Genomic DNA, 25,676 nt, shown 5'->3' with positions numbered 1-25,676 from the left:
CAATTTGAGTCTGTTTAAAATACATATTTTAGCAAAAATTGGTCTCAAGATCCTGCAGTAGAGACTGCTACAGGAGGTCACATTAGAAGACCTTTAAATAAAATCATAAAGAGATTTAAACCAATTATAATCATCGAAGTATCAACTATAACAAACCTATAACTTGTTACAAGTTCAAATTAACCACAAGAAGCAGACTGTCTGTGTTTCTTTCACAGGAATCCCAGAAAAACCATCTGAACCCCTGAGCACCCTGACGTCACCCACTAGACGGCATGACTACAGTGACACACACCCCCGAAACCCTAGATGTCATTCAACGCGATCTGAAGAACCTGATACACAGACTCCAAGGAACTTTCTTAATGCCTACTTGCCATTCCTGCTTCTGATTTGCCTGTCACGTGTTGGCGGTTCCAGCTGGCTATCTACAGAAAAGCAGAATTCCAGCGGCTGACCTCCCTCATGCAGCGTTTCATCCCCTGCCAATTCTTCCCCTAGCCATCTACTTTGGACTGAGACTTGTATCGGACTTTCTGGCATACCCTATAGACATTTTACACATTTTAAAGCAGCTTATTTCCTTTCACGCTGCTGGTTTTTCATAGACTGATCCTGAGTAGTTCGTAGACTTTACAGACTGTTGCCTTGAGGACTATACAATGCCAAATAGCCCTTCTGTTTGGTGGGTCATGCCTCCTGCCTCCCCCTCATTATTTATCCTTGCCCCTTCCCCCCCCCCAAGCAGGGAACGTCCCTTTACACACCAATCCTTCCCTTCACTTCACACTGGCTTTTACTACTCCCCTACTTGTCCCTTCCTGTTTTGTTATGTCATTTAGGTTTATGCCCAAAAGGTTTCTGCTCCATGATAGTCTTTTACAGACTTTGAACCATCTTATGCTATTACTAGATAGAAAGATAGAAAAGATGTAGAGATATTGTGAAGAGATGGTTGAGCAGGCTGCGCTTAAACCTATGAGATGAGTCCCTCCAGGTAAGTCTCTCTCTCTAAAGGGGTTGAGCACAGGAGGACGCATAAATCTCACAAGGTTGGCAGCCATTTAAGCCTTCCCTCCTCCACAGAAAGTCCTACATCTTCCCACCTGAGCACAGCACTCTTTAATAACATTTAAGCCTGCTCCATTCCATTTTTCTTTATTGTGTCCATTTAGATATAAAGGGAAAGGAGGAGATGACGCTGAGGAATTATTCTGATGCAGTCTCCGCCCCCAGGTTTTACCACACCCCGCGAAATCCTAGCAGTGCCCCCTTCAACCAATCCTGGCCCCACACGTCACCCCTGGTTGTCGCCCAATAAAAGCCCCCTCACCCCCCCCTTGCTCTCTCTGGGCTCTCGGCTCCCCCCCGCCTCGGCTCCTTCGGCTCTCTCTTAGATCTCTCTCGCTTCTCTCGCCCCGTGGTCAGGTAGCGGGGACGGCCATTGTTGGCTGACTCCACGTGGCCTGAGCCACCCCCCCATCCTATAATAAAGATTTGTGTACCCCACTCGCTCTGGACTTCCTCTTTCTTCTCCACGGTGCAGCCCGACACCTGACCACCACCACAACAACATGCCTGGGTCAAAACACATGGCAAACCAGTGCAATATCCAAGTGAGCTAGCTCACCAGCACAGAAGTTAAACAATCTTAAAGAAAGGCTACTGATAATCAACTTAGGTAGAGTTAGGAAAATAAGAAAATGTTTTTTTTCTCTTCACTGACTTAAAATAATGTCTCCAATTTTTTTTTTCAGAGCTTAGACTTCATATGTGCACAATTTCACCACTCCTGGTTGATTTTTCATTCAGGTAGAGAGACAGAAATAGAGAGACACCACAGCACTGAAGCTGACCCAGGTGCCATGATACTCCGATGTGGTGCCAGCACTGAGACTTATGCTGTGCACATGACAAGGTAGACACCCTACCTCCTGGGGTGTCGCTGCAGCTCATGTCACTAAATTGAAGGAATGAAGCTTAAATGGCTGAGTATAATAACTCAATTTAGTAACATTATTTTTACAAATGTGTATATATGTACATACTATATTTATACTTGTTTGCAGTAGTTCTAATTGATTAACTTTGTTCATATGCATGTTGTGAAATAATGCAAAACAAAATAAAGTATTATTTTATATTGCTGCAACTACAATTCAGTTTTGGGATAAATTAAGCTTAAGTTGTTATTGCCAAAGAAGGCAAAATAACTTCTAAAAATCAAAGGATAAAAAAGGTGACTATATTGATATATAATTACTTATCTAATAATAACCAATGAAATTATACAGAAAAAAAAGAAAGGCGTTTTAAGGAAATGGATAGCTGCATTCATGGCAAGGGTTAATGTCACTTTAAGATCAGTCCTTCTGGGGTTCAGGTCCTAGAACATGATGGCAGAGGACCTAGTGGGGGTTGTAGTGCTGTGTGGAAACTGGGAAATGTTATACATGTACAGACTATTGTATTTACTGTCAACTGTAAAACATTAATCCCCCAATAAAAAAAAAATTAAAAAGAGATCAGTTCTCCTTTCGAATATACAATTAATATGTAGGGTTACAGAACACTTTTCACAAGTACCTGCAAACATTAGTTATATCAGCCCCTGAATAGCCCTCAATCTTCTCTGCTATATCTTCCAGTTGAATATCAGGATCCAATTCAACCTCACGGAGATTGATCTTCAGAAGTTCAGTTCTTCCTTTAGCTGTTAAAATTTTTTTTTTGGTTACAGTTAGATGTTTTACTTTGCAAGCATCTGTGATAAGAAATCACAGGTGAACATTCATAAAAGAGAGACTAACATGAACGAGTCAGTAAGTCTGAGTCCACTAGCAGCAAGTCATCACATGATTCATAAAACTGCCCAACTCCTTGTATGACTTTGGCTGCAATACCTAAAAATGAAAACAAAACTCAAGAGTCTTCATTATAGATTGTGAAGATACCTGCATATTCCTAGATACAGGTGGTCAGAGAATCTTTATGGAAAATGTTTAGCTTTCCATGGTCTGGGAGGTGGCGCAGTGGATAAAGCACTCTCAAGCATGAGGTCCTGAGTTCAATCCCCGGCAGCACATATGCCAGAGTGATGTCTGGTTCTTTCTCTCTCCTCCTTTCTCATAAATAAATAAAGTCTTTTTTTAAAAAAGAAAATGTTTAGTTTTCCTTTCTTTTTTTAAAAAAAAGAATATTCATTTGAATAGAGACAGCAAGGAGTCGAGAGGGAAGGGGAAGCTAGGGAAAGAGAAAGAGCAGCACTGACTCATTCCCTCGAGAAGTCTTTATCCCGCAGGTGGGGCGCAGGGGGCTGGACCCAGGCCTCTGCATATGGTAACGTGAACTTGACTGGATATGCTACATCTGGCTCACATCATTAGTTTTCATGCATAAGACATGGTTTTATTAAAAAACATTTGGTGTACATAAAGTACTTTTGGATAAGGAATTCTGTAAAAAGGATAGCAATGAGTGTAACTCATATAAAATGCTTTTGTCACCTTTTAGTGTGATATGAAAATATTTACAAACTCTAATCAGTAGTTTTAAAAACCTGGACTACTTTTTTATGGAAACTAGCAACTGGCACAAAATTCTTGCTAGTGCATTTTCTTAGAATACATCACATGTTGCAGCTAGTTGTCATATCTTTCCGTCTTAAAAGAGTTCCTCGGTGTTTATCTTCTGCCTTGTCTTTCGTAATATTAACAAAACACAAAATTTAGAGTCTAGCCATTCCAATAAAGATCCTAACAGGTCTGTTTATGGAACCATATAGGTGGGCACAAAGTGTTAATGGAAATAGCTATATTAACCAAGAGACTGTGAAAGAATAATGGCAAGGTGAGAAGAATAGTTTTGTCAGGTTTAAGGACTTTTTATAAAGAAAGAGCATTCAAGTCAATAAGTCAGTATCTTACAAAGACAGACAAACAGATCAATGATAAAGAATAGAAAGTCCAAAACCAGATCACAGCATATACTTTAGACACCTGATAATGGCAGAGGTAGTGCAAGTACTAGGGAAAAACCAGTGCCTTTTCACTAAATGATTCCAGAATGACTGAATATCTACAGGGGGAGAAAAGATATTTCAGTGTCAGATACATTACTGATGTAAAAGTTAGGCACAAATGATAAACATTTTGAAAGACAAAAAAGGAAAATATCCTAGTGATCTTAAGTATTCTTAAATATACTGAATACATTCAAATAATCAAACACAAAGGAGAATATTAATAAACCATGTGCAGGGACCCTGGTTCAAGTTCACAGTCACGGCATGGAAGCACCCACAAGGGAGAAGCATCACAGTATCTCTGCTTCTCTCCCTGTCTCTACCTCCTTGTTTCTCACCCTCTACCTGGAAAAAAAGAAAGAAATCTGGAATCACATATGCCCCAGAGGACCTCAACTAGATGAAATTTTTCAAATTCTTTTTTATTTTAATGAGAGAAAAAGAGGAGAGAGATCAGAGAACTGCTCAGCTCTGACATATGGTGGTGCTGGGGGTTGAACAAGAAACTAGAAGCCTCAGGCATGAAATGTATAGATGGCAGACGTGTGAAAGCATTGGGGTTCTCATTTACTGACAGGAGACAAAATGGTATGGCCACTTTTAGAAAAAATGTTTGACTACTGGGAAAAAAAACACAAAATAATTTATACAAAAAATATTATAGCTTCATTCATAAATTGTCAAAACCTAGAGTATTACAGCTTCACTCGTAGTCAAAACTCAAATTCTCCATCAAAAGAAGAACTGAGCTATAAATATACCACCAAACTGCTGAGACATGTACCCACACAGATAATGTCAAAAAAACATTATGTTAAGTGAAAGATGACAGGCACACAAAAGTACTTCATTTGTCATGATTCCACCTATATATAATGTTTAGTCACAGATAAAACTAACCTGTAAAAATCAGAAGGTGAAGGTCAGGAAAGTCTGTGCCTATTGGGGGTGTGAATTAACTGGGGTGGGGTGACAGATACGCCCTACGTGTTGAATAGGAAATTGCAAAAAAAAAAAGTAGTAAACATTTGTCAAATCATATGGAGTTATAAATTTAATATATATATACACTTTACTGTCTGCAAGTTTTATCTCACTATAAAAGAAATATTTCACTTACAAAAATGTCAACATTCTCCATCTGCATAAAATTACATTCCCTGAAACATTATGTATTTAAGCTTCCTAAAGATATTTTAATCATTTAAATAAGATTAATGAAGACTTTCAAGTTTAAAAATAAAAACTTAAATTTCCACCAAATTTATAACCATGTACTATTCTGAATGTTAAAGACTGCTGACCTAGGCTGGGGGTCAGAGTGTTTTGCAGAAAACTGAGAAATGTTATAGATGTACCAAAAACTGTACATACTATAAACCATTAATCCATACCCCCCAAAAAAAAACTGTTCTGAGACATAAGGAATTTCAGCAAAGAATAGTGGCCTCTTTCCAACTACAACAAATTAATTCAGTAATGCTATAAACTTTTTCAGCAGAATGCCAATGGGATAAACAATTAGAAAAGACAAAACAGTAGCAGACAATAAGAGAAAGGTCAAAATATAGAAAGAGGAAGACATCATACCTGTTGGGAGAGGTATATATATCCTTTTTTCTAATCTTCTTCGCAAAGCTTCATCAATGTCCCATGGGAAATTAGTGGCAGCCAACACCATAACCATTTTGGAAGGATCATCATTCTCTAAAGCTCCTCCAACTCCTATACACAATACAACAAGGGGAAAGAAAAGAGTCTTTGTTTTATAGTTCTGTGGTTTTACATTCAACTAACATTTGTACACATCCATCACAGGTGTGGTGGTAGGCAGTTAACAGCTGCATGGCAATACCCCTGCAATGGTATCTGTGCAAACACATCAACAGGTAACTACACAATGTGCAGGAAGAGTTCACATGATCTACTGAACAATTCTAACCCAACAATTAATAGAAGAACTAGAGAGAGAGCTCATCAGGTACAAACCCCAGCACCACATGGAAGTCCCACCATGGCACCAGGGGAAGCTCTGGTGCAGTGGTGTTGCTCCTCTCTCTGTTTCTCTATCTGAATGAAAAAAATAAATGCTGGTCTGGAAGCAGTGAAATCTCACGCGTGATGTCCTGGCTCTATCAAAAAATAAATAGAAAGACAAAACAATTTCTTTTGTAATAAAACAAATGTCTATTTCTTCTGAAAAGGCATGGAAGATTATGGTGTTTTACTCTTTTGTTACTTTTTTTGGTGGTCTCTAAAAAAAATCGTTGTTTGCCTAGTGTTTTCAAGAGAAAGTAAAAGAGGGTTCATATTTATTTAATATATTAGCATACAATCATAATTTTGAAAGACAGGATATTCTGCAATTATTTTTGTTCTTCAAAATTTCAAATGGCTGGTAAAAGAATAAACTAGTAATTTCAGCCACTACTATCAGCCACTATTGAAAATACTGTTTCTTTACATATCAAACCAAATTGATGTACATATATGTGTACTACTTTTCAAAATTAAAGCCTATGGCGTAAAAAAAAAAAAAAACTTTAGGCTACACAACAGCAAATTTGGAAAATGGGCAGTGAAAAATAAGATAGCAAACACTGTTCATAGCTACATTATTCACAATAGCCAAAGAGTGGAAGCAGCCTAAATGCCCATCAACAGCTGACTGATTAAAGAAGTTATGGCATATATATTCCATAGAATACTACTCTGTAATCAAAAAAGATGATACTGTGTCCTTTGGGACAAAGTGGAAGGAACTGGAGGTGAGTATGTTAAGTGACATAAGTAAAGAGATGAAAGACAACTACCAGATGGTCTCACTCAGATGTGGAATCTAGAGATCTGATTTACATGAACTTGCCAAAAAAAAAAAAAATCCAGACAAAACAAAAGAAATCAAACTGCTTATAAGACTTAAGAGAACTCTGGTGGTTCTCTCTGGGAGGTGGGAGGGTGAGGATAAAGACCTTTGGGGGTGGGGGTGGTATGGAGCTATATGCTGTATCCTTAGAATCTTGTAAACCATGATTAATAACAAATTAAAATTAAAATATTAAGATTAAAGAAAAAACTGCATTGATAAGTTTCTAGGGTAGAGGTGATAGCATAACGATTATGCAAAAGACATTCATGTGTGAAGCTTCAAAGTTGCAGGTTCAGTCTTCCACACCACCATAAGCCAAAGCTGAGCTGTACTTTAGCACTGGATAGAGACAGCCAGAAATCAAGAGGGAAGGGGATTATAGAGAAGGAGAGAGACAGATGCCTACAACACTGCTTCACCACTCGCAAAGCTTTCCCCATGCAGGTGGAGACTGAGGGCTCAAAGAATCAAGCCTTTCAAATAATAGTCAATATAGTTACAAATAGTTCTCCATGAAGTTCAGCCAATAAAGTTAGTACTTAGTGTTTTCTTCTAAACACTTAATGTGCTTTCCCCTACTCCCCTCCCTTGAAATAGTCACGTCTTTCACATTTCAACAGAAGCTAGAGTGGTAAAATCTCTGAAGAAGGAAGCTTATTGTTTGTCACTATATGTATCTCACAGTTCCTGGCAGAGTAGTCAACATACATTAAAAGTATTCAGTAAAGACCTATGATTTCATCTATTCTACAAACAATATAATCTGAATATGTTGTTGTACCTGGGGCTTCACCACTCCAGGCTGACTTCTTTTAGAGAGAGAGACAGATCACAGCACTGAAGTTTCATACAAAGCAGTGAGAGTGGTATATATATTAAGCTTTTCTATATTTGCTTAAATAGTTCTCTATTTACAACATAGCTACCAATATATCTCTAAAAAGTAATTGTAGGTTCATTATTCTTCCTTCAATGATTCGTCAAGGCCTTTCCTTCTTTGAATAACTTCCACTAATGCTTCCAAGCCCAACTGAGCTATTCCCACTCATAATTTTCTTGGTCTGGGTGGTACCTCTCCTACTGCATTTTCACTGCACACAGAGTTTAGTTCTATCAAGGAACTCACACTCTACTACAACTGTCTGTTAACTGCCTGTCTCCCATCTATATCAATGGTTCTCAAACTTAAGGCTCTTGGTATTCTTTTATACTCTTAAAAAAATACTGAGTTCCAAAGAGCTTTGTTTTTATAGAAAGAGTATACTTACCATTAGAAATTAAAACCAGGGGAGAGGAGTCAAGATGGCAGCTTGAAGGAAGCACCTGGCTGACTCTCCAAAAAAGACTGATTTGGGCCTGGGAATTCTCGGTGAGAGCAGAATCTCCAGACCAGTAGGAGAGAAAACTATGAAGGAGCGGATAAAGAGGAGCCACAATGGAATACTGTAACTCAACTAGAAATTGGCAAGATGGTGCTGAGAAAGACAACTGGAGCAAAAAGCTGATAGGGACACTACAGACCAATATCTCTGATGAACACAGATGCTAAAATATTGGACAATATCCTAGCCAACTGGATACAGCAATATATTAAAAAGACTGTTCACCATGACCAAGTGGGATTTATCCCAAGAATACAAGGATGGTTCCATATACATAAATCAATCAATGTGATTCACCACATCAATAAAAGCAAAGCCAAAAACCACATGACTATCTCAATAGATGCATAGGAAGCCTTTGACAAAATCCAACATCCCTTTATTATCAAAACACTATGAAAATACTAGAGTTCATATACAGCAAATCTATAGCCAATATCATACTCAATGATAAACTGGAAGCATCCCCCCCAGGTCAGGTACTAGGCAGGGCTGCCCACTATCACCAGTACTATTCAACAGTGTTAGAAGTTCTTGCCATAGCAATCAGGCAGGAGCAAGGAACTAAAGGGATACAGATAGAAAGGAAGAAGTCAAACTCTCATTCTTTGCAGATGATATGATACAGTACATAGAAAAATCTAAAGAATTCAGCAGAAAGCTTCTGGAAATTATTAGGCAATATGGTAAAGTGTCAGGCTACAAAATTAACACACAAAAATTAGTGGCATTCCTTTATTCTAACACTGTCAAAAGAAGAAGATATCCACAAATCACTCAAAATCAACACTGCAGCAAAATCAATAACATATCTGGGAATAAACCTAAACTAAAGACATGTATACAGAAAATTATGAGTCTCTATTCAAGGAAATAGAAAAATGATACAAAGAAGTGGAAAAAATATTGCATTCTTGTGGATTAGAAGAATTTAACATCATTGAAATGAATATTCTACTGAGAGTCATATACAAATTTAATGTGATACCCAATCAGGGTCCCACCAAGCTTCTTTAAGAGAATAGAACAAAATTTACAAACATTTATCTGGAACCAGAAAACACCTAGAATTGCCAAAACAATCTTGAGGAAAAGAAACAGAAATGGAGGCATCATTTGAGATCCCAGATATCAAACTATATTATAAGGCCATCATAATCAAAACTGCCTGGTACAGGAACAAAAATAGATATACAGATCAGTGGAACAGAACTGAAATCCCAGAAATAAACCCCCATACCTATGGACATCTAATTTTGGAAAAGGGGGCCCAAACTATTAAATGGAGAAAGGATGGTCTCTTCAATAAATGGTCTTAGGGAAATTGGGTTAAAATGTGCAGAAGAATGAAGCTGAACCACTATAACTCACAAGAAACAAGTAAACTCCAAATGGATCAAGGACCTGGATGTCAGACCAGAAACTATCAAATACTTAAGAGGAAAATATTGGTGGAATTCTTTCCCATCTAAATCTCAAGGGCATCTTTGATGATACAGACCCAATTGCAAGGAAGACTAAAACTAAAATAAACCAATGGGACTACTTCAAATTGAAAAGCTTCTGCACAGCAAAAGAAACCATCACCCAAACAAAGAGACTCCTCACAGAATGGAAGAAGATTTTTAGATGCCATATATTCAGACAAGAGGCCAATAGCCAAAATATATAAAGAGCTCACCAAGCTTAGCAACAAAAAAGCAAATGACCCAATTCAAAAGTGGGGAGAGGATATGAACAGAATAATTACTACAGAAGAGATACAAAGACCAACAGACATATGAAAAATTGCTCCAGCCACAGACTGTCCTAGAATGCAAAAAAAGACAACGAGATACCACCCCACCCCTGTGAGAATGTCATACATCAGAAGTAACAACAACAACAAATGCTGGAAAGGTTGTAGGAACAAAAGAACCCTCCTGCAACTCCTGTGGAGCGCAGTCTGGAGAACCCTCACAAGGCCAGAAATGGACCTTCCATATGACCCAGTAACTCTATAGGGATATATCCTAAGTAGTCAAGGAAATTCATCCAAAAAGATATGTGTACATTATGTTCATAGCAGCACAATTTGTAATAGCTAAAATCTGGAAACAACCCAGATGTCCAACAACAGATGAGTGGCTGAGAAAGCTGTGGTATATATACCAATGGAATACAACTCAGCTATTACAAATAATGAATCCACCTTTTCAACCCTTCTTAGAGCTTGAAGGAATTATGTTAAGTGAGATATGGCAGAAAGAGAAAGATGATTATGGATGATCCCATGCATAAACAGAAGTTGAGAAAGAAGAACAAAAAGAGAAACACAAAGCAGAATGTGACTGAGTTTGGAGTACTGCCCCAAAGTAAAAATTGATGAGGGTAAGTTGGGGAGGGGGAAGGGTAGATTTCCAGCTCCACTGTAGGAAGTTAGGGGTAGGGATACATGTATCCATAAGTTGGGGGGAAATATGTACATTAAAGTAAAAGTGTACACTCATGTGAGAATGTCATACACCAGAAAAGGTAACAGCAGCAAATGCTGGAGAGGGTGTGGGGTCAAAGGAACCCTCCTGCACTGATGATGGGAATATAAATTGGTCCAACCTCTGTGGAGAGCAGTCTGGAGAACTCTCAGAAGGCTAGAAATGGACCTACCCTATGACCCTGCAATTCCTCTCCTGGGGATATATCCTAAGGAAAACAACACACCCATCCAAAAAGATCTGTGTACATATATGTTCTTGGCAGCACAATTTGTAATAGCCAAAACCTGGAAGCAACCCAGGTGTCCAACAACAGATGAGTGGCTGAGCAAGTTGTAGTATATATACACAATGGAATACTATTCAGCTATTAAAAATAGTGACTTCACCATTTTCAGCCGATCTTGGATGGACCTTGAAAAATTCATGTTAAGTGAAATAATTCAGAAACAGAAGGATGAATATAGGATGATCTCACTCTCAGACAGAAGTTGAAAAACAAGATCAGAAGAGCAAACACAAGTAGAATCTGAACTGGAATTGGCATATTGCACCAAAGTAAAAGACTCTGGGGTGGGTGGATGGGGAGAATACAGGTCCAAGAAGGATGACAGAGGACCTAGTGGGGGTTGTATTGTTATATGGGAAACTGGGAAATGTTATACATGTACAAACTATTGTATTTACTGTTGAATGTAAAACATTAATTCCCCAATAAAGAAATTTAAAAAATAAATTAAAAGTGTACAATAGTCTACAGTGACTCAAGTGCTTGCTACACTTGTAGCAAGCAAGTAGAAAGATCTAAAAAAAAAAAAAAAGACACCATAAAGTACTTAATCAAATATTTTCTACTTAGACCTAGATACCCTCCTCCCTTACCTACTCCCTATTTCACTTCCCTCAATCACTCCAAGTCCATCTGTGTCACAAAAGTAAGGACTACAAAAGCTGCATAAGGGCTACACGACCAAGTTTAATTATAGCCCTTCTGGTCACTACAAGGCTACTCCCTCATCCGGGGCCCTCACCAGCGAATCCTTGGATTCCCATATAGATATGATGGGTCTAGATCTCTTAACAGATCACTCTCTCCCCCATCACTGGTCATCTCCATCAGGAACAGCATCATAAACTCTCTTGTGGGCCTCTACAGGACCTTGCCCTAAATGTAGAACAACAGTGGTAGAAATTGCCCCACTCTCCGAAGAGAGGTTGGGTCAACATACGCTAATCATTAAAGGATTAAGACTGGTCCTGAAATGAGTGCAGCTTAGAATGTTCCTATCTATGACCGTGGAATGCAAGCTCAGACTGACAGATGCAGAGATTACACAGGCTCCTGTATTACATATGAATAGATATGGGCCCAAGGTCAAATCAAGGATTACAGTTAATAGTATTTATAAACTTTTTCCATATTTGGGAGCTTCTCCCTGCCCTGATACAGCTTTCTAGTCCTAGATGCAACTCTGACACCATCTTCCTAGACAATATTCCAAGTCCACCTGCATGATAGCTGTTGGCCCCTTGGAATAGACCTAAAATAGATTTCCTAGCTCCTTCCAACATGAAGACCCCAAATTTCATCTGCTATAGTCTTTCTTACCTTTAGGTTCCTAATTACTAAACAAATTGTTCTGCTTTATATCTGCTTTTCAGTCACCAAGTTGCAGATGTTACCATGACACCTACCTGACTTCCCTGGGCAGATGACCTCAGCAATGTGGCCTGAAACCCCACCTCCCCAGAGTCCTGCTCCACTAGGGAAAGAGAAACAGTTTGGGAGTATGGATTGACCTGTCAATTCCCATGTCCAACGAAGAAGCAATTACAGAAGCCAGACCTCCTACCTTCTGCACCCTATAAAGATCTTTGGTCCATAGTCCCAGAGGGACAAAGAATAGGGAAACTTCCAATGGAGGGGAGGGGATATGGAACTCTGGTGGTGGGAATTGTATGGAATTGTACCCTTCTTATAGCACCATCTTGTCAATCATTATTAAATCACTAATATAAAAATTATATAAAAGACTAAGACCAATAATTCTAGAAATTATGTCAACACATTCTAAAACACAAATCAATAAATCATTTGTTAACATAATCACATAATTTTATTTTAAAATAACCATGATTTTCAAAACAAAAAAACTGTAGTAGGATGACTTTTTTTTACATTTTTGTGAATCTCCTTAATATTTTGTTTGCAAGAAAACTTAATTCCTATGTTTCTGTTTTCTATTATGATATCTCACAGGTCTTTGTAGTCTCTGAATAAAATCCACTGTACTCTTATGAGAGTGAAGATTTTTAAAAAGTCTTGAACAATTCAGCCCTTGAAGGCTTTTTAAAAGGTTCATAAGAGCTTCTAAAACCTTGAGCCATTGATCTAGCACCTGTGCTCTAAACAGTAAACTAAGTGAAGTTAAGAGCAATGTTTTATTGTATCCATCAGTTCCTAAAATGATGGAAAAAATTCAACAACTAAACAACAAAAGCTTTTTGCAAGTATGAATAAATTGTCAGAGTGAATGTATAAACAAAGTATTTAAAAAAATATACTGCGGATGTCTTTCAGCTCACTCGTTAAGAATTTCCAAAGTATAAAAATACAAAGTTCAAGGCAGGACCATAGAAAAAATGGGCAAATGTATATAAATGTAGACAATTTAGAAATAATAGTCAACCTATATCTGTGACCTTAGGAGAACTACTGCAGTTTCCATTGGAGGGAATGGGGGCATAGAACTCTGGTGGTGGGAAAGGTGTGGAATTATATACCCCTGTTATCTTATAATTTTGAAAATCAATATTACATTACTAATTAAAAAATTAAAGAAAATACAAAAGTTCAAAAAGGAGATATAACAACTCTGAAACAGTCATTAGAAATCAATTACCATCCATCTGAATGAGCAGTTCAGACTTGACTCTGCGACTGGCCTCGTGTTCATCAGAGGTTCCTCTCCGACTGCAGATAGAATCTATCTCATCAATGAAGATCGTAGTGGGGGCATAGAATCTAGCCTTGGGAAAATATTTTAAAGAAACCATTAAATGCCCTCATAAAACCATGCAAGTTCTTGAAAATATCATTTCTTTCTTTGTAAACAATAGCAAAAGAGAGCAGAAATGTCTCTCCTTTAAGGCCACAATCAAGGTATTGGCAATTTATCAGTCAAATCAGAAAGAAGGAAATTCTAAAGAGAAAAGGTAAGTTCTACAGCTGGTGAAACTGAATGACAAAACACATGGGGATTCACTGTACTATTTATTCTTTCTACTTTGGTTTGAAAACTTCCTTGATAAAAATATTTTAATCATAAACCTCTTCCTCAGGCTGGGAGACAGCACAACGATTACACAAAGAGATCTGCATGCACAGGGCTCTAGAATCCCAGGTTCAATTTCTAGCCTGAGCTGGGCAGTGTTCTCCTCTCCTCTCCTCTCCTCTCCTCTCCTCTCCTCTCCTCTCCTCTCCTCTCCTCTCCTCTTCTCTCCTCTCCTCTCCTCTCCTCTCCTCTCCTCTTCTCTTCTCTCCTCTCCTCTTCTTTCTATTTCTCTCTCTCTCTGTCTCCTTCCCCATTGAAATAGTGGCTTTTAATTGTTGCAAATTCCTTGTGAAAAAGGAAAAAAACCTTAATAATAGACCCATTTCCAACTGATTTTTAAAACACATTTAAGCAAGCTGCTGATCAACCAGCTTATTTGAGATTCACTGGACACATCAATTACCCCACAAAACACACCACTCTATTGCATTAGTGTGACAAGAATTATTAGACTACACTGTGATTGCCCTTAAAAAAAGTCCCTAGATGATGATAGCCCACACAAACAGTGCTTTGAATTCTGAATACATTGACACTCACCATTTCAAACAACAGACGAACTAACTTCTCAGATTCGCCTCTATATTTAGATGTCAGTGTAGAGGAGGAAACATTGAAGAATGTTGTACCACATTCAGTGGCAACAGCTTTAGCTAGCATAGTCTTACCAGTGCCTGGGGGTCCCACCATCAGCACACCCTGAAATTTCCAAAGATATATTCTATGACTTAGATTAAAACGCCCTCCATAAGGTATCACCAACTACTAATATATAAGAAAAATCTTCCCCCAAAAGCAAACTCAAATGAACTCAGTCATGACAGTGTCATCAGTTTACATTTGTCATTAATATCTCTTTATGGATAGGAAAAAATAAAAAGAATGATTTCACAGAATGTCTCAAAGCAGGCATACTCAGAGGTGAGCTAACAGCCGGACTCTGACAGCAAAAACTCTTCTCATAAATTTAATAGGAAGGTACCTAATTTTCCTGAACCAAGCCAAAAATAAACACAATTTTGACCACCACTTAAAAGTGACTACTATTAAAATGCAATGCAAATGAGAGAATGCTTTCAATGTAGTTGAATTACACTTTCCTTGTCTTAATATAAGGGGTGAAACCTATCTTCTACAACACACTTCAAATACAGAATTCTAGTTAGAAAATATTTACCAGTCAGTGAACTGAAATCTAGTGAAGATTCAAACCTCATCAAATTAGCTAAAAGTTTCAGCAGTTTGATGTGCTACATAGTTAACAGTTCCCATAAAACAGTGTCAGTGATGAAAGAACTATTAATACAGATTAGAAGCTAAATTTAAAATTTTAGCCTTTGAGAGTAAACAAAAGCATTCTATAAAAATAAATCAATGAGGAATAAAAATTACTCAAGAAACTAATCCTCTAGATTAATGGATGCTAAATACTTAATTTTCTTCTAACGCTTTCAATGGGAATTCAGATATGTAGTTAAAATTACATTTATTTTGAATAACAACTGCAATCTTAAAAGAAATTCTGACCAGTCTGCGAGTTTAATAAATTTCTGGAGACATAAACTTGAAAACTATGTCCATGTTAAACTACCATAAATCCAAAGTTCAGAAAAAGGACAAACTCTATTCTAACTATAGAATTTTGATACCCAGGACAATCAGTAATCTCTAGAATCTGAATCTATAACTTTATTTGTTAAATGCTTTGTTTTTGCTTTGCAAATAGTCTTTAAATGTTCATAGGCTTTAAAAAAATTGTAATATAAACTCTGCTATAGCAAAGTTTATATTTTCCTTTCTGATGTTTCTTTTGAAAATGTTCTTTGATTTACATATCTTGATATTTCATGTTTGATACCTGGAACCACATACACCAGAGCTGAGAAGTGCTCTAGGTCTCTACATCTTTCAAATATATATTTGAATGTCAAAAATGTTCTCTCAGCTCCTGTCATGTCAATACCCTGGCCACCTCCAATAGGAGTTAAATTAGGGCCTGTGCACAGACACATCCCAAAGGTACAGTATCTATATATTTCATTTCCTTGTGACATTACTATTTTGTCTCTGTTTTTCTTATACCTCCTTCTCTACTGGTTCTTTCCCCGTCAATATTTAAGCATACTTAAATCTATCCCATGAAAAATTAAGCATTTTCTTTTTTATATATATATATATATATATATATTTATTTTATTTATTTATTCCCTTTAGTTGCCCTTGTTGTTTTATTGTTGTAGTTATTATTGTTGTTGTCGTTGTTGGATAGGACAGAGAGAAGTGGAGACAGGAGGGGAAGACAGAGAGGAGGAGAGAAAGATAGACACCTGCAGACCTGCTTCACCGCCTGTGAAGCGACTCCCCTGCAGGTGGGGAGCCAGGGTTGGAACCGGGATCCTTATGCCGGTCCTTGTGCTTTGCGCCACCTGCGCTTAACCCGCTGCACTACAGCCCGACTCCCCAAGCATTTTCTTGATGCTATACATTTTCTAGTCATCATTCAGTCAATCTTAAAGAAATAGCTTATGCAGGGGCCAGCCGGTAGAGCAAGTGATTGGGCACATGTCACCATGCATAAGGACCCAAGTTCAAGCCCCCAGTCCCCGCTTTCGGAGGTGGGGTGGGACTGGGGCTGCACAGGCAGTGAAGCAGAGTTGCCTCACACTCTCTCCCTCCCCCCTCCTCTTTCCCTCTCAATTTCCTCCTGTCCTATCAAAATAAATAGTTTAAAAAAGAAATAGCTTATGCTATTTCTTCTTCTGAAGTTAAAATCTGACTCCTGCTCTATTATTTCATGATAAACATTTCACTAAATATAAAATCTTCTATATTTAATATATGTAAATGTAGCACCAAACATTTACACACCCAGTGACTACCTCCCTTCTTCCTTCTCTGGCCTTTGAAGCTAATTCCTGTGGTTCATTCCCTTCTTCCTGAAGCCCTGTCCCCTGAGACTAGCTTATACATTGGAGGGGAGTGAATATAGGGCCCCTCTCATGAATACCACCACTGAGCAGCTTCCCCAACCCGAGTTGGGGAAAGTGAGGGAGTGAGGGATATGCAAACCGCAGAGACACTACAGTACTGCTCCACCATCCATGGAGTTGCCTAGTTGTGTGCAGTGTTTGCATAGGATGCTGGGGATAGAACCCAGGGCTTCACACACAGCAAGGTGTGTGCTCTACCAGATAGGTTATCTCCTGGCTTCCTTGGGCTAGTTTTATGAGATTGTTTCTTCCAGCTACTTCTCCTAATCATGACTTAGCTTCAGTCATTTTTAGGTCTTTTCTTCTCCCTTCTTTTCACATTCCCAAAGCAATTCTAAGTCCTTTGCTCATCCCTTTAAATAATTTCTTGAGTTTCATCCAAACACATGGCATCAATCACCACATATATCTTCTAATTTTAATTTAAACTCAAACTCCAGTAACCTGGGAATTGGCAGAGTGGATAAAATGCTGTATTCTCAAGCATGGGGTCCTGAGTTCAGTCCCCAGAAGTGCATGTGACAAAGTTATCCTCTGATTCTCTCTCTCTTATCCTACTGCTTCCTCCCCCCTTCTTATTAATAAATAACAAAACAAAAAATTTTAAATAAATAAAATAAACTCAAACTCCAGGTGTCTGTATCCTTGATAAGACCGATTTAAATGCAGCTCTATACCTCTGTTTTTTTATGAGTATTTACCTAAACATATATCCAGTACAACTTCACTGTACTTATACAATAATTTCATTAACCTTTCTTCCTGTCCCTGGTTCCTCTGAGGTGGATCTTAAATCCTTCTTGTTGTTGCTGTTCATCTTAGGTCTTATCAATTTTATGCTAATGTTGGGGTTTTCTTATATAATCAGAGAACATTTAAGACTTAAACCATGTAATAAAATTTGATTGGTGGAAGAAAGAAAGACTGGAGATTGAAAAACACAGGCAGTGATTTGATCAATCATGACCATATAATGAAACAAACTCTGGACACTGGAGTTTGAGTAACCTTCCCTACTGACAGTACTCTATGCACTGTCACACATCCATGTCCAAGGCAGGTAAAGCATCCTGTTTCCACCTCCAGGAAAGAAGGCTTCACAGTCAGCATTCTCCCAGATGTTGCCCTCTGCAATTCTGCCTTTGGCTAGCTCTGGTGTCCCTCCTTTTAGTAATTTAAAACAGCAGTCCTAAGTAGAATGTTTTTCTAAGTTCAGTGAATCACTTGGGGAAATCCCCATCTTGTAGTCAGCTGATCAGAAGTAGGAATGAACTGGGGACCCTCCTAGCACATGAAGTGAGGGCAAGGTGGTGGGAAACAACCCTCAACTTGTGGCTCAACTTTGGATAGCTGGCATGAGAAGTAGTTGCCTATTCTTTCAAGCCTAGAATTTGGGAGTCATACAATTCAAGCCTCTTCTTCATCACTATCAACTGTCAGTGTTGTTACTTATACCTCTTAAAACATTTTCAACATCCACCCATTTTTCATTACCTAATAACAACTGCCTTTGTCCAGGTCCCCATTATCTGGCTAGCCTCTTGGAATAACCCTCTGATCATTTTCCTTCTCTCTCTCCATCTATGCTCATCTCCAATCTGTTCTGCAAACAGCTGCCAAGATGATCTTTCTACATTTGCAAATCACTCTCCTGTTAATATATTTATAGGGTTTGTTTGCTTATTTATTTATTTATTTATTTTTGTAATTGCCACTAAGATTATCTCTGGGGTGTGGTGACAGCATAATGAATCCACAACTGTCTTCTTTTTCCTTTATAGAGATAGAGAAAGAGAGTGAAGAGAGAGAGAAAGAAAAAGACAGATACCTGCAGCACTTACTTTATAGGCTGGTTTCACCTATCACTCAAGTTACTTTAAAGTCCTTTTCAATGCCTATTTTAAGACCTTAGTCTTTCTTTTTTTTAATCTGTAAATGTTGTTTTTAAACTTAAATAATAAAAGAGGGATCATGTCACTATGCTCAGTAAATCTGTAACAGTGCATAAACATTTTTGGGTTGTAAGAGACAATCATATTCCATGGGTGTCCTAAACTCTTTGTGTAAATGCATGATGATCTCTCTACTTTTAGTCATATCAAAAGGGGAGGGAACATAGAGAAGAGAAACAAACTTGCCTAGTTAATTCAGAAGGAGAAAATATGATTTTATTTCATTATAAATGAGTAAAAGAAGACCCTATCTATGGCTCAGACAAAAAAAAAAGTTACAAGTTAACAGTCCTTGGAAGGAATTTTTAATAGACTAAAATGAAAACACTAGACTTAGAAGGAACTAGACATGGACAGACTTTAAACACTTAGGCAGTGGGTAAACTATGAAGAAACAAACACTCTGATAATGTCTGGGAATGATACCAAGTCTCATGAAATGATCAAAATAATTAATTAGGGATAAATGTGCCAGATTTTTAAAAAGAAATGTATTTGATCAAACACTTATTCTGTAAGATGATGTTTTTGTTGTTTTTTGCAAACAGAGAGACACAGAGACACACAGGTTGACAAGCTAGGGAGGAGAGCAGCAGAGCACTGAGGTCTCCTTCAGCGCAGCGCGGGCCAGGCCCAAATCTGGCTCACGCTCATGCCGAAGCAGGCATACTACTCAAATTGACTGTGCTGCTGGCTTACGACTATGTCTTAGTCTTCACTAAATTACTGTGTAAACTGCTTCTTTTCTTTGTAGAAACAGACATCTAGAAAAACATTAAAATTAGCCTCCATGTCAATGGCCCCAATGAAAGTGACTTTAGCTGAAAACCGCAGTTTCAATAATCCAAGTCCTCCTTCTGTCACACAGAGGCAGCACAACTCAAGTACAAATTTGAATCTTGACCCCACCAACCTTTACAAACTGTGTTAACAGACACAGGAAGAAACACAACTCTGTCTTTAATTATCACGCAAACAGAATTCCTATGCTTATGCTATTTCAGTGAAGTCTTACCTTCCATGGTCTTCTAATCCCTTTGAAAAAATCAGGCATCCACATAGGAAGGACAACAGCTTCTCTTAATAACTTCTTAGCTTCTTCCAGGTCTGCTATGTCATCCCTATGTAAGAACAGTAAGGTTTCATGATTACTTAGGGACACCTTTGATTTATAGCCAATATTATCAATAATTATTTTCATTTTTTGCTTATGAAAATTTTCTCATACTAAGAATACTGTCTTCATTCTTACTATATAAAATGGTCAGAAAAAGCATACTGACACTATTAATTAAAAATGGCATTCATTTAACCACCTTTATCCCATAATTCAGTATCAAAACATTATGTAAATCATCTCAGTTATACTCTAAAAGAAGAACTGCCCTGTTAATTCTACACAGCCACACTCTGGATGAATAGAGAAGAACAATAAGAGACTCACACCAAGCCAATCTATAACTTGTTTTCTCCTCTACTTTAATTCAAGAACTTAGAAGACTCTAACCAATGAATGCTAGGATTCCTGGACACAATGTCTCTTTCAAGGGCCTCCACCAGATCCTTATCATATCCAGCACCATCAAATTTTGGAATTTCACCATCACTTGCACCATCCTGCATATTTTTCCTTCCCTGGGGATAGGTTAAAAAAAAAGTAGCTGTCAATAACAAGATAATTTTAATCACTGTCACTAAGCTTCTGAAATACTGCAATCAGTTTAAACTTATTATTTACGAGAACATTTCCTGATTTGATGTCATCTTCTATTTAATTAACCAAATGTAGGTAAACTGGGCAACTTTATTATACATCTAGCCAGATTTACATTATGAGGCAGACAGGTGCAGGTAAAACTGAGATGATCATTGCTAGATAGCAACAGACTAGAAAAGTCTAGCCCCAATTTTGCAGATGAAAAGGATTTCAACTATCACTAGAGAACATTTAGAATACTAGTGCACAGGAAGAAAGAGAATTAATTTATTGAAAACCTACTACATAGTAGGAGATCTCAAAATATATACCCCTGTGAGGCAGATAGTATTACCCATAATTTTACAGATAAGGAATTAGGGCCCAGAAGAGTTAAGCGACTTCATCAGGTTCACGATTATGAAATGTAGACTAACAACAGTAACTCAGGTCTCCCAGGTCCCCCAGTCTCAGACTCCTCCACACACCAAGCCGCCTCACAGATGGCAGAGTCAGCTCAAAGCCTGGAAACAGACTGTGTGTGGCAGAACAATCACATTCTTGAAAGCCTCGGAGAATAGAGACTGAAGCTGGGGGGAGACAGTCAGAACTTTGAATTGCACCTTCCAATCTTCTCCCTGGTTAATGTAAACAGCCCCTCAGGATTCTGGGTTTCTTCCTAGAAAGGTCCTGGACCACATCATAAAGTCACTATAATGGCAATAGTAAAAGGGCCTTTTAAAGTAACCTTAAAACTATTAAGACAATATACCTTACCCCCAAATTCTTTATTTAATAGTATGGTGGCTTTCAAAAAATTATATGCTATGGTTCCTATGAGGTTCTGCCAAGATTTATTCAGCTCTGAAGAGCTTTAAATGAAATCTGTGTGGTTGCCAGAGATAGTTCAACCACGGGAATGTCTTTAGCAGACACAGCACAGCCAAGTGCCTCCCCAGAGCTTCAGCCCCACGGTTACTATGTAATATAAAAATGAAGGGGGGAAATGGTTTTTAAATTGAGTCAATTTCCTAAGCTTAAATCTGGAGAGGAGAGGATAGACCTTCCTACCTTGCTTAACCCAACATTAACCAAAGGCTGAAAGGACACTAAAAGACAAATTTGGACGAATACTCTAGTACTTTAAGCCTCTGGATAAATAAACAAACAGTCCTCTAGTGGCTTGACAAAAAAAAATAATAATTTACTATTTAAACAGTATGGAAACATTATTAAGCTAAATTCGCAAATTATTAATATTTATACTATTAAAAGGTGTAATGTTCTGGTCTGCTTATATCACAAACATCAACAAATTTAAAATAAGCTCAACCTAGAGTGATATTTTATACTGCAGATAGGCTAAAACTACAAAATTATCTTCAACTATTACCACTGAGGATATTTTTTACTCATTTAAAGAAAAAAAAACAACCTCTAGAAAAAAAAAATCAGCTGAAGAATACAACAGAGGAGCAGAGAGGTGGCACGCTTGGTTGGGCACACACACTACCTTGTGAAAGGACCCAGGTTCAAGCTGTAGCAAACCACAAGGTCTTATCTAGTCTCAAAGTTTAGCAGTACTGCTTCTTTTTTATTCAATTGCCACCACAGTTATTCCTGGGGGGTTGGTGCTGGCACTATGAATCTACAGCTCCTGGAAGTGAATTGGTCCTTTTTTTCTATTTTTATTTGATATAACAGAGAGAAATAAAGAGGGGAGAAGGAGATTGAGAGGGAGAGGACAGAGAGACACCTACAGACCTATTTTACTGCTCGTGAAATATTTCACTGCTATACTCCCCTGCTCAATTGCATATGCCACCATTCAGCCCCTGTACTGTATTTTAAATGACCTCTTCAGTAGTACATGGGAAGAGGATGGAGTGGAATGAGAAAAAGAAGCTGAGAAATAAGGGGCCAGGAAATAGCTTACTTCGTTTAGCACACAATTTAGGCGACTAATCCCTAGCACTGCAAAAACGGTATCATCTGTTTTCCATCTACACCACGCCTCGGCCTCGCGTGAGCTTAATGTGCAGCTTGGCGATATGAGAATCCGGCATGAAGCCCAGCCAGTCTATCTTGGCGTTACTCTCGATCGCACTCTGTCATTTCACAATCATCTCATAAAAACTGCAGCAAAGGTGGGCGCGAGGAATAACATCATTGCAAGACTGGCCAGCTCCTCATGGGGCGCGAGCGCTTCCACACTACGATCATCATCTCTGGCATTATACTATTCCACTGCAGAATACTGTGCCCCAGTATGGTTCCGTAGCCCCCATGTCCACTTGGTCGATTCCAAATTATATTCCTCCATGAGGATAATTTCTGCAACCATCCGTTCCACCCCGGTTCCATGGCTGCCAGTTCTTAGTAACATCGCCCCGCTAGATATTCGTAGGGATGCGGCATCATCTAAGTTCATATCCCACGTGTACGCTCGACCGGACCTGCCAATATACGCAGATATCTTCGCCCACCCTGTCCAACGCTTGACGTCTCGTCACCCAATCTGGTCCCCTACGCCTACACTGAACTTGTCTGTTCCAGACTCTTGGAAACAGAGTTGGCAGTCAGCTGAGGTAAAGAACAAACACCTCATCACAGACCCCTGCAAGTGTCAACCCGGCTTTGACCTAGCACGTTATGATTGGGCCCTCCTCAATCGCTATCGAACAGGCCATGGCCGGTGCGCCGCTATGTTCCATCGCTGGGGAGCCAGAGACGACCCGAACTGCCCCTGCGGCTACAGACAGACTATGACCCACATAGTCAACGACTGCCACCTCTCCAGATTCAAAGGAGGTCTCGAAACTTTACATCAGGCTCAACCTGACGCTGTTGACTGGCTATGGAAGAAGGGCAAACGCTAGAAGAAGAAGAAGCACACAATTTACCACGTGCAAGAACTCAGGTTTGAGTCCTCGGCCACCATGTGGAAGCACTATGCAATTGGAATTTCTAGAGGTGGTGTCTCTCCTACCTCATTTGTCTCTCCCTGTCTCTTGCTCTCTGTGTGGCCCAAGGCCAAGTGCAAAAATTTTTAAGAATCTGTTTCATTTCTGCAAGATACCATTCTAAGCATTTGACATACCCATCTTAAAGCACTCAACTGTCGTAAAAGTCTTGTAGTACTGTTACTGCCATCATGGGAATGAGAAAATCTGAGGCACTGAGAGGTCGTATAAACTGTCTAAGGAAACACCAGCTGCAAGGCAGCGCAGATTCACAATCAGTGTCCTCAAGCCATCCTTGTACACTACAACATACTGTTACATACTTGGGCTACACCTACTCCAAAGTGAGAAGCAAACATAAGAAAAGTTAGATAAGATCTCTAAACTGCATCCCACTCCAGCAGTTTATTATTTTACAGGATTGAGAGAAAAATGGTGACTCCTAACTCCAGCATTATGTCCTTCTGTGTTGGAACATTAATACAAAAATGCACTCAAGTTGAAATAGTAGCTCCATAGCACTCTGCCTAAATGTGCTCTTCCCAGTCTGTACAAAGTCTTACTGTGTACCAGCCCACAAGTCTAGGCACCAGGTAATAGCAAAAACAGATAAAAACCCCTGTCCTAATGATGAATATCTTCACGTGCAGTTACAAAAACCAAAAGTATGGATTAGCTGCCACTGAGAATGAATTTGTGCAGTAGGAGAGGACAGAATAATATATTTATTAAAGACAAGCCATAAATGGGCAATAAATATAAGAAAAAATGTTTACATCATTATATAGAAAGGCAAATACACAACGCATGGTACATGTGCTAGTAAAATAATAATGAGTTATGTCTATACCCACAAAAGGCAGGCAGGGTCAAGTGTAAATTAAGCTATGAAACAACTAGGATTCTAAAAACCGGCAAGTAAAAACTGGGGACAAAGGGTATTATCACTTTGTAAAACTATCTGCTACAATCTACTTCAGTTTAACATAAATCTATGAACCAGTAATTCCACTTTTTGATTTATGTTCATTATAAATATTCATTTTTAAGGATAAAAATAAAATACCCAAAACAGCATTGCTCATAATAGTTCCAAATCAAAAGCAATCCAAATGTCCATTGACAGTAAAACAGATTTAACTGTGACATAATACTGTATGTTAATGAAAACAACAGATAGGGAACAGGATAAAGAGACTACAAAAACAGATGTTGAACAACAACAACAAAAGGAATACCACGTTATACATAAGTTTTTCCAATAGGCATAACTAATTAATGGCTTTAAAAATCAGAATGGGAGTGTCTCGGTCTTGCCTGCACCACCAGGTTCCAGATGCTACCATGATGCCAACCGGACTTCCCTGGACAGATAACCCTACCAATGTGTCCTGGAGCTCTGCTTCCTCAGAGCCATGCTGCGCTAGGGAAAGAGAGAGGCAGGCTGGGAGTATGGATCAACCTGCCAACGCCCATGTTCAGCGGGGAAGCAATTATAGAAGCCAGACCTTCCACCTTCTGCACCTCATAATGACCCTGGATCCATACTCCCAGAGGAATAAAGAATAGGAAAGCTATCAGGGGAGGGGATGGGATACAGAGCTCTGGTGGTGGGAATTATACCCCTCTTATCCTATGGTCTTGTCAGTGTTTCCATTTTATAAATAAATAATTAAAATTATGCAGCTATCAAGAACAATGAACCCACCTTCTCTGACCCATCTTGGACAGAGCTAGAAGGAATTATGTTAAGTGAACTAAGTCAGAAAGATAAAGATGAGTATGGGATGATCCCACTCATCAACAGAAGTTGACTAAGAAGACCTGAAAGGGAAACTAAAAGCAGAACCTGATCAAATTGTAAGTAGGGCACCAAAGTAAAAACCCTGTGGTGAGGGGTAGACATGCAGCTTCCTGGGCCAGTGGGGGGTGGGAGTGGGCGGGAGGGATGGGTCACAGTCTTTTGGTGGTGGGAATGGTGTTTATGTACA

At 38.7% G+C, this 25,676-nt stretch overlaps 1 protein-coding gene across 8 annotated transcripts in view; it reads right to left on the bottom strand.

The window, feature by feature from the left end:
• The window catches only part of KATNAL1 (katanin catalytic subunit A1 like 1), a 239,003-nt gene that overhangs the window by 13,344 nt on the left and 199,983 nt on the right, over positions 1 to 25,676 (bottom strand). For 7 of the 8 annotated variants that reach the window (XM_060191680.1, XM_060191679.1, XM_060191678.1 and 4 more), the window contains 6 exons: positions 20,534 to 20,661; positions 20,042 to 20,147; positions 14,625 to 14,783; positions 13,653 to 13,779; positions 5,615 to 5,749; positions 2,587 to 2,713 (listed from right to left, as the gene is read on the bottom strand). In XM_060191680.1, the coding sequence (XP_060047663.1) occupies positions 2,587 to 2,713; positions 5,615 to 5,749; positions 13,653 to 13,779; positions 14,625 to 14,783; positions 20,042 to 20,147; positions 20,534 to 20,661 (782 nt within the window). The remainder of the gene's footprint in view (positions 1 to 2,586; positions 2,714 to 5,614; positions 5,750 to 13,652; positions 13,780 to 14,624; positions 14,784 to 20,041; positions 20,148 to 20,533; positions 20,662 to 25,676) is intronic. The other variant, XM_060191681.1, reaches the window with a different exon arrangement.

This window comes from Erinaceus europaeus, chromosome 5 (assembly GCF_950295315.1).
Source record: "Erinaceus europaeus chromosome 5, mEriEur2.1, whole genome shotgun sequence".
NCBI lineage: Eukaryota > Metazoa > Chordata > Mammalia > Eulipotyphla > Erinaceidae > Erinaceus > Erinaceus europaeus.
Note: the sequence above shows the minus strand (reverse complement) of the source record. Positions and strands in the feature narration are given on the sequence as shown.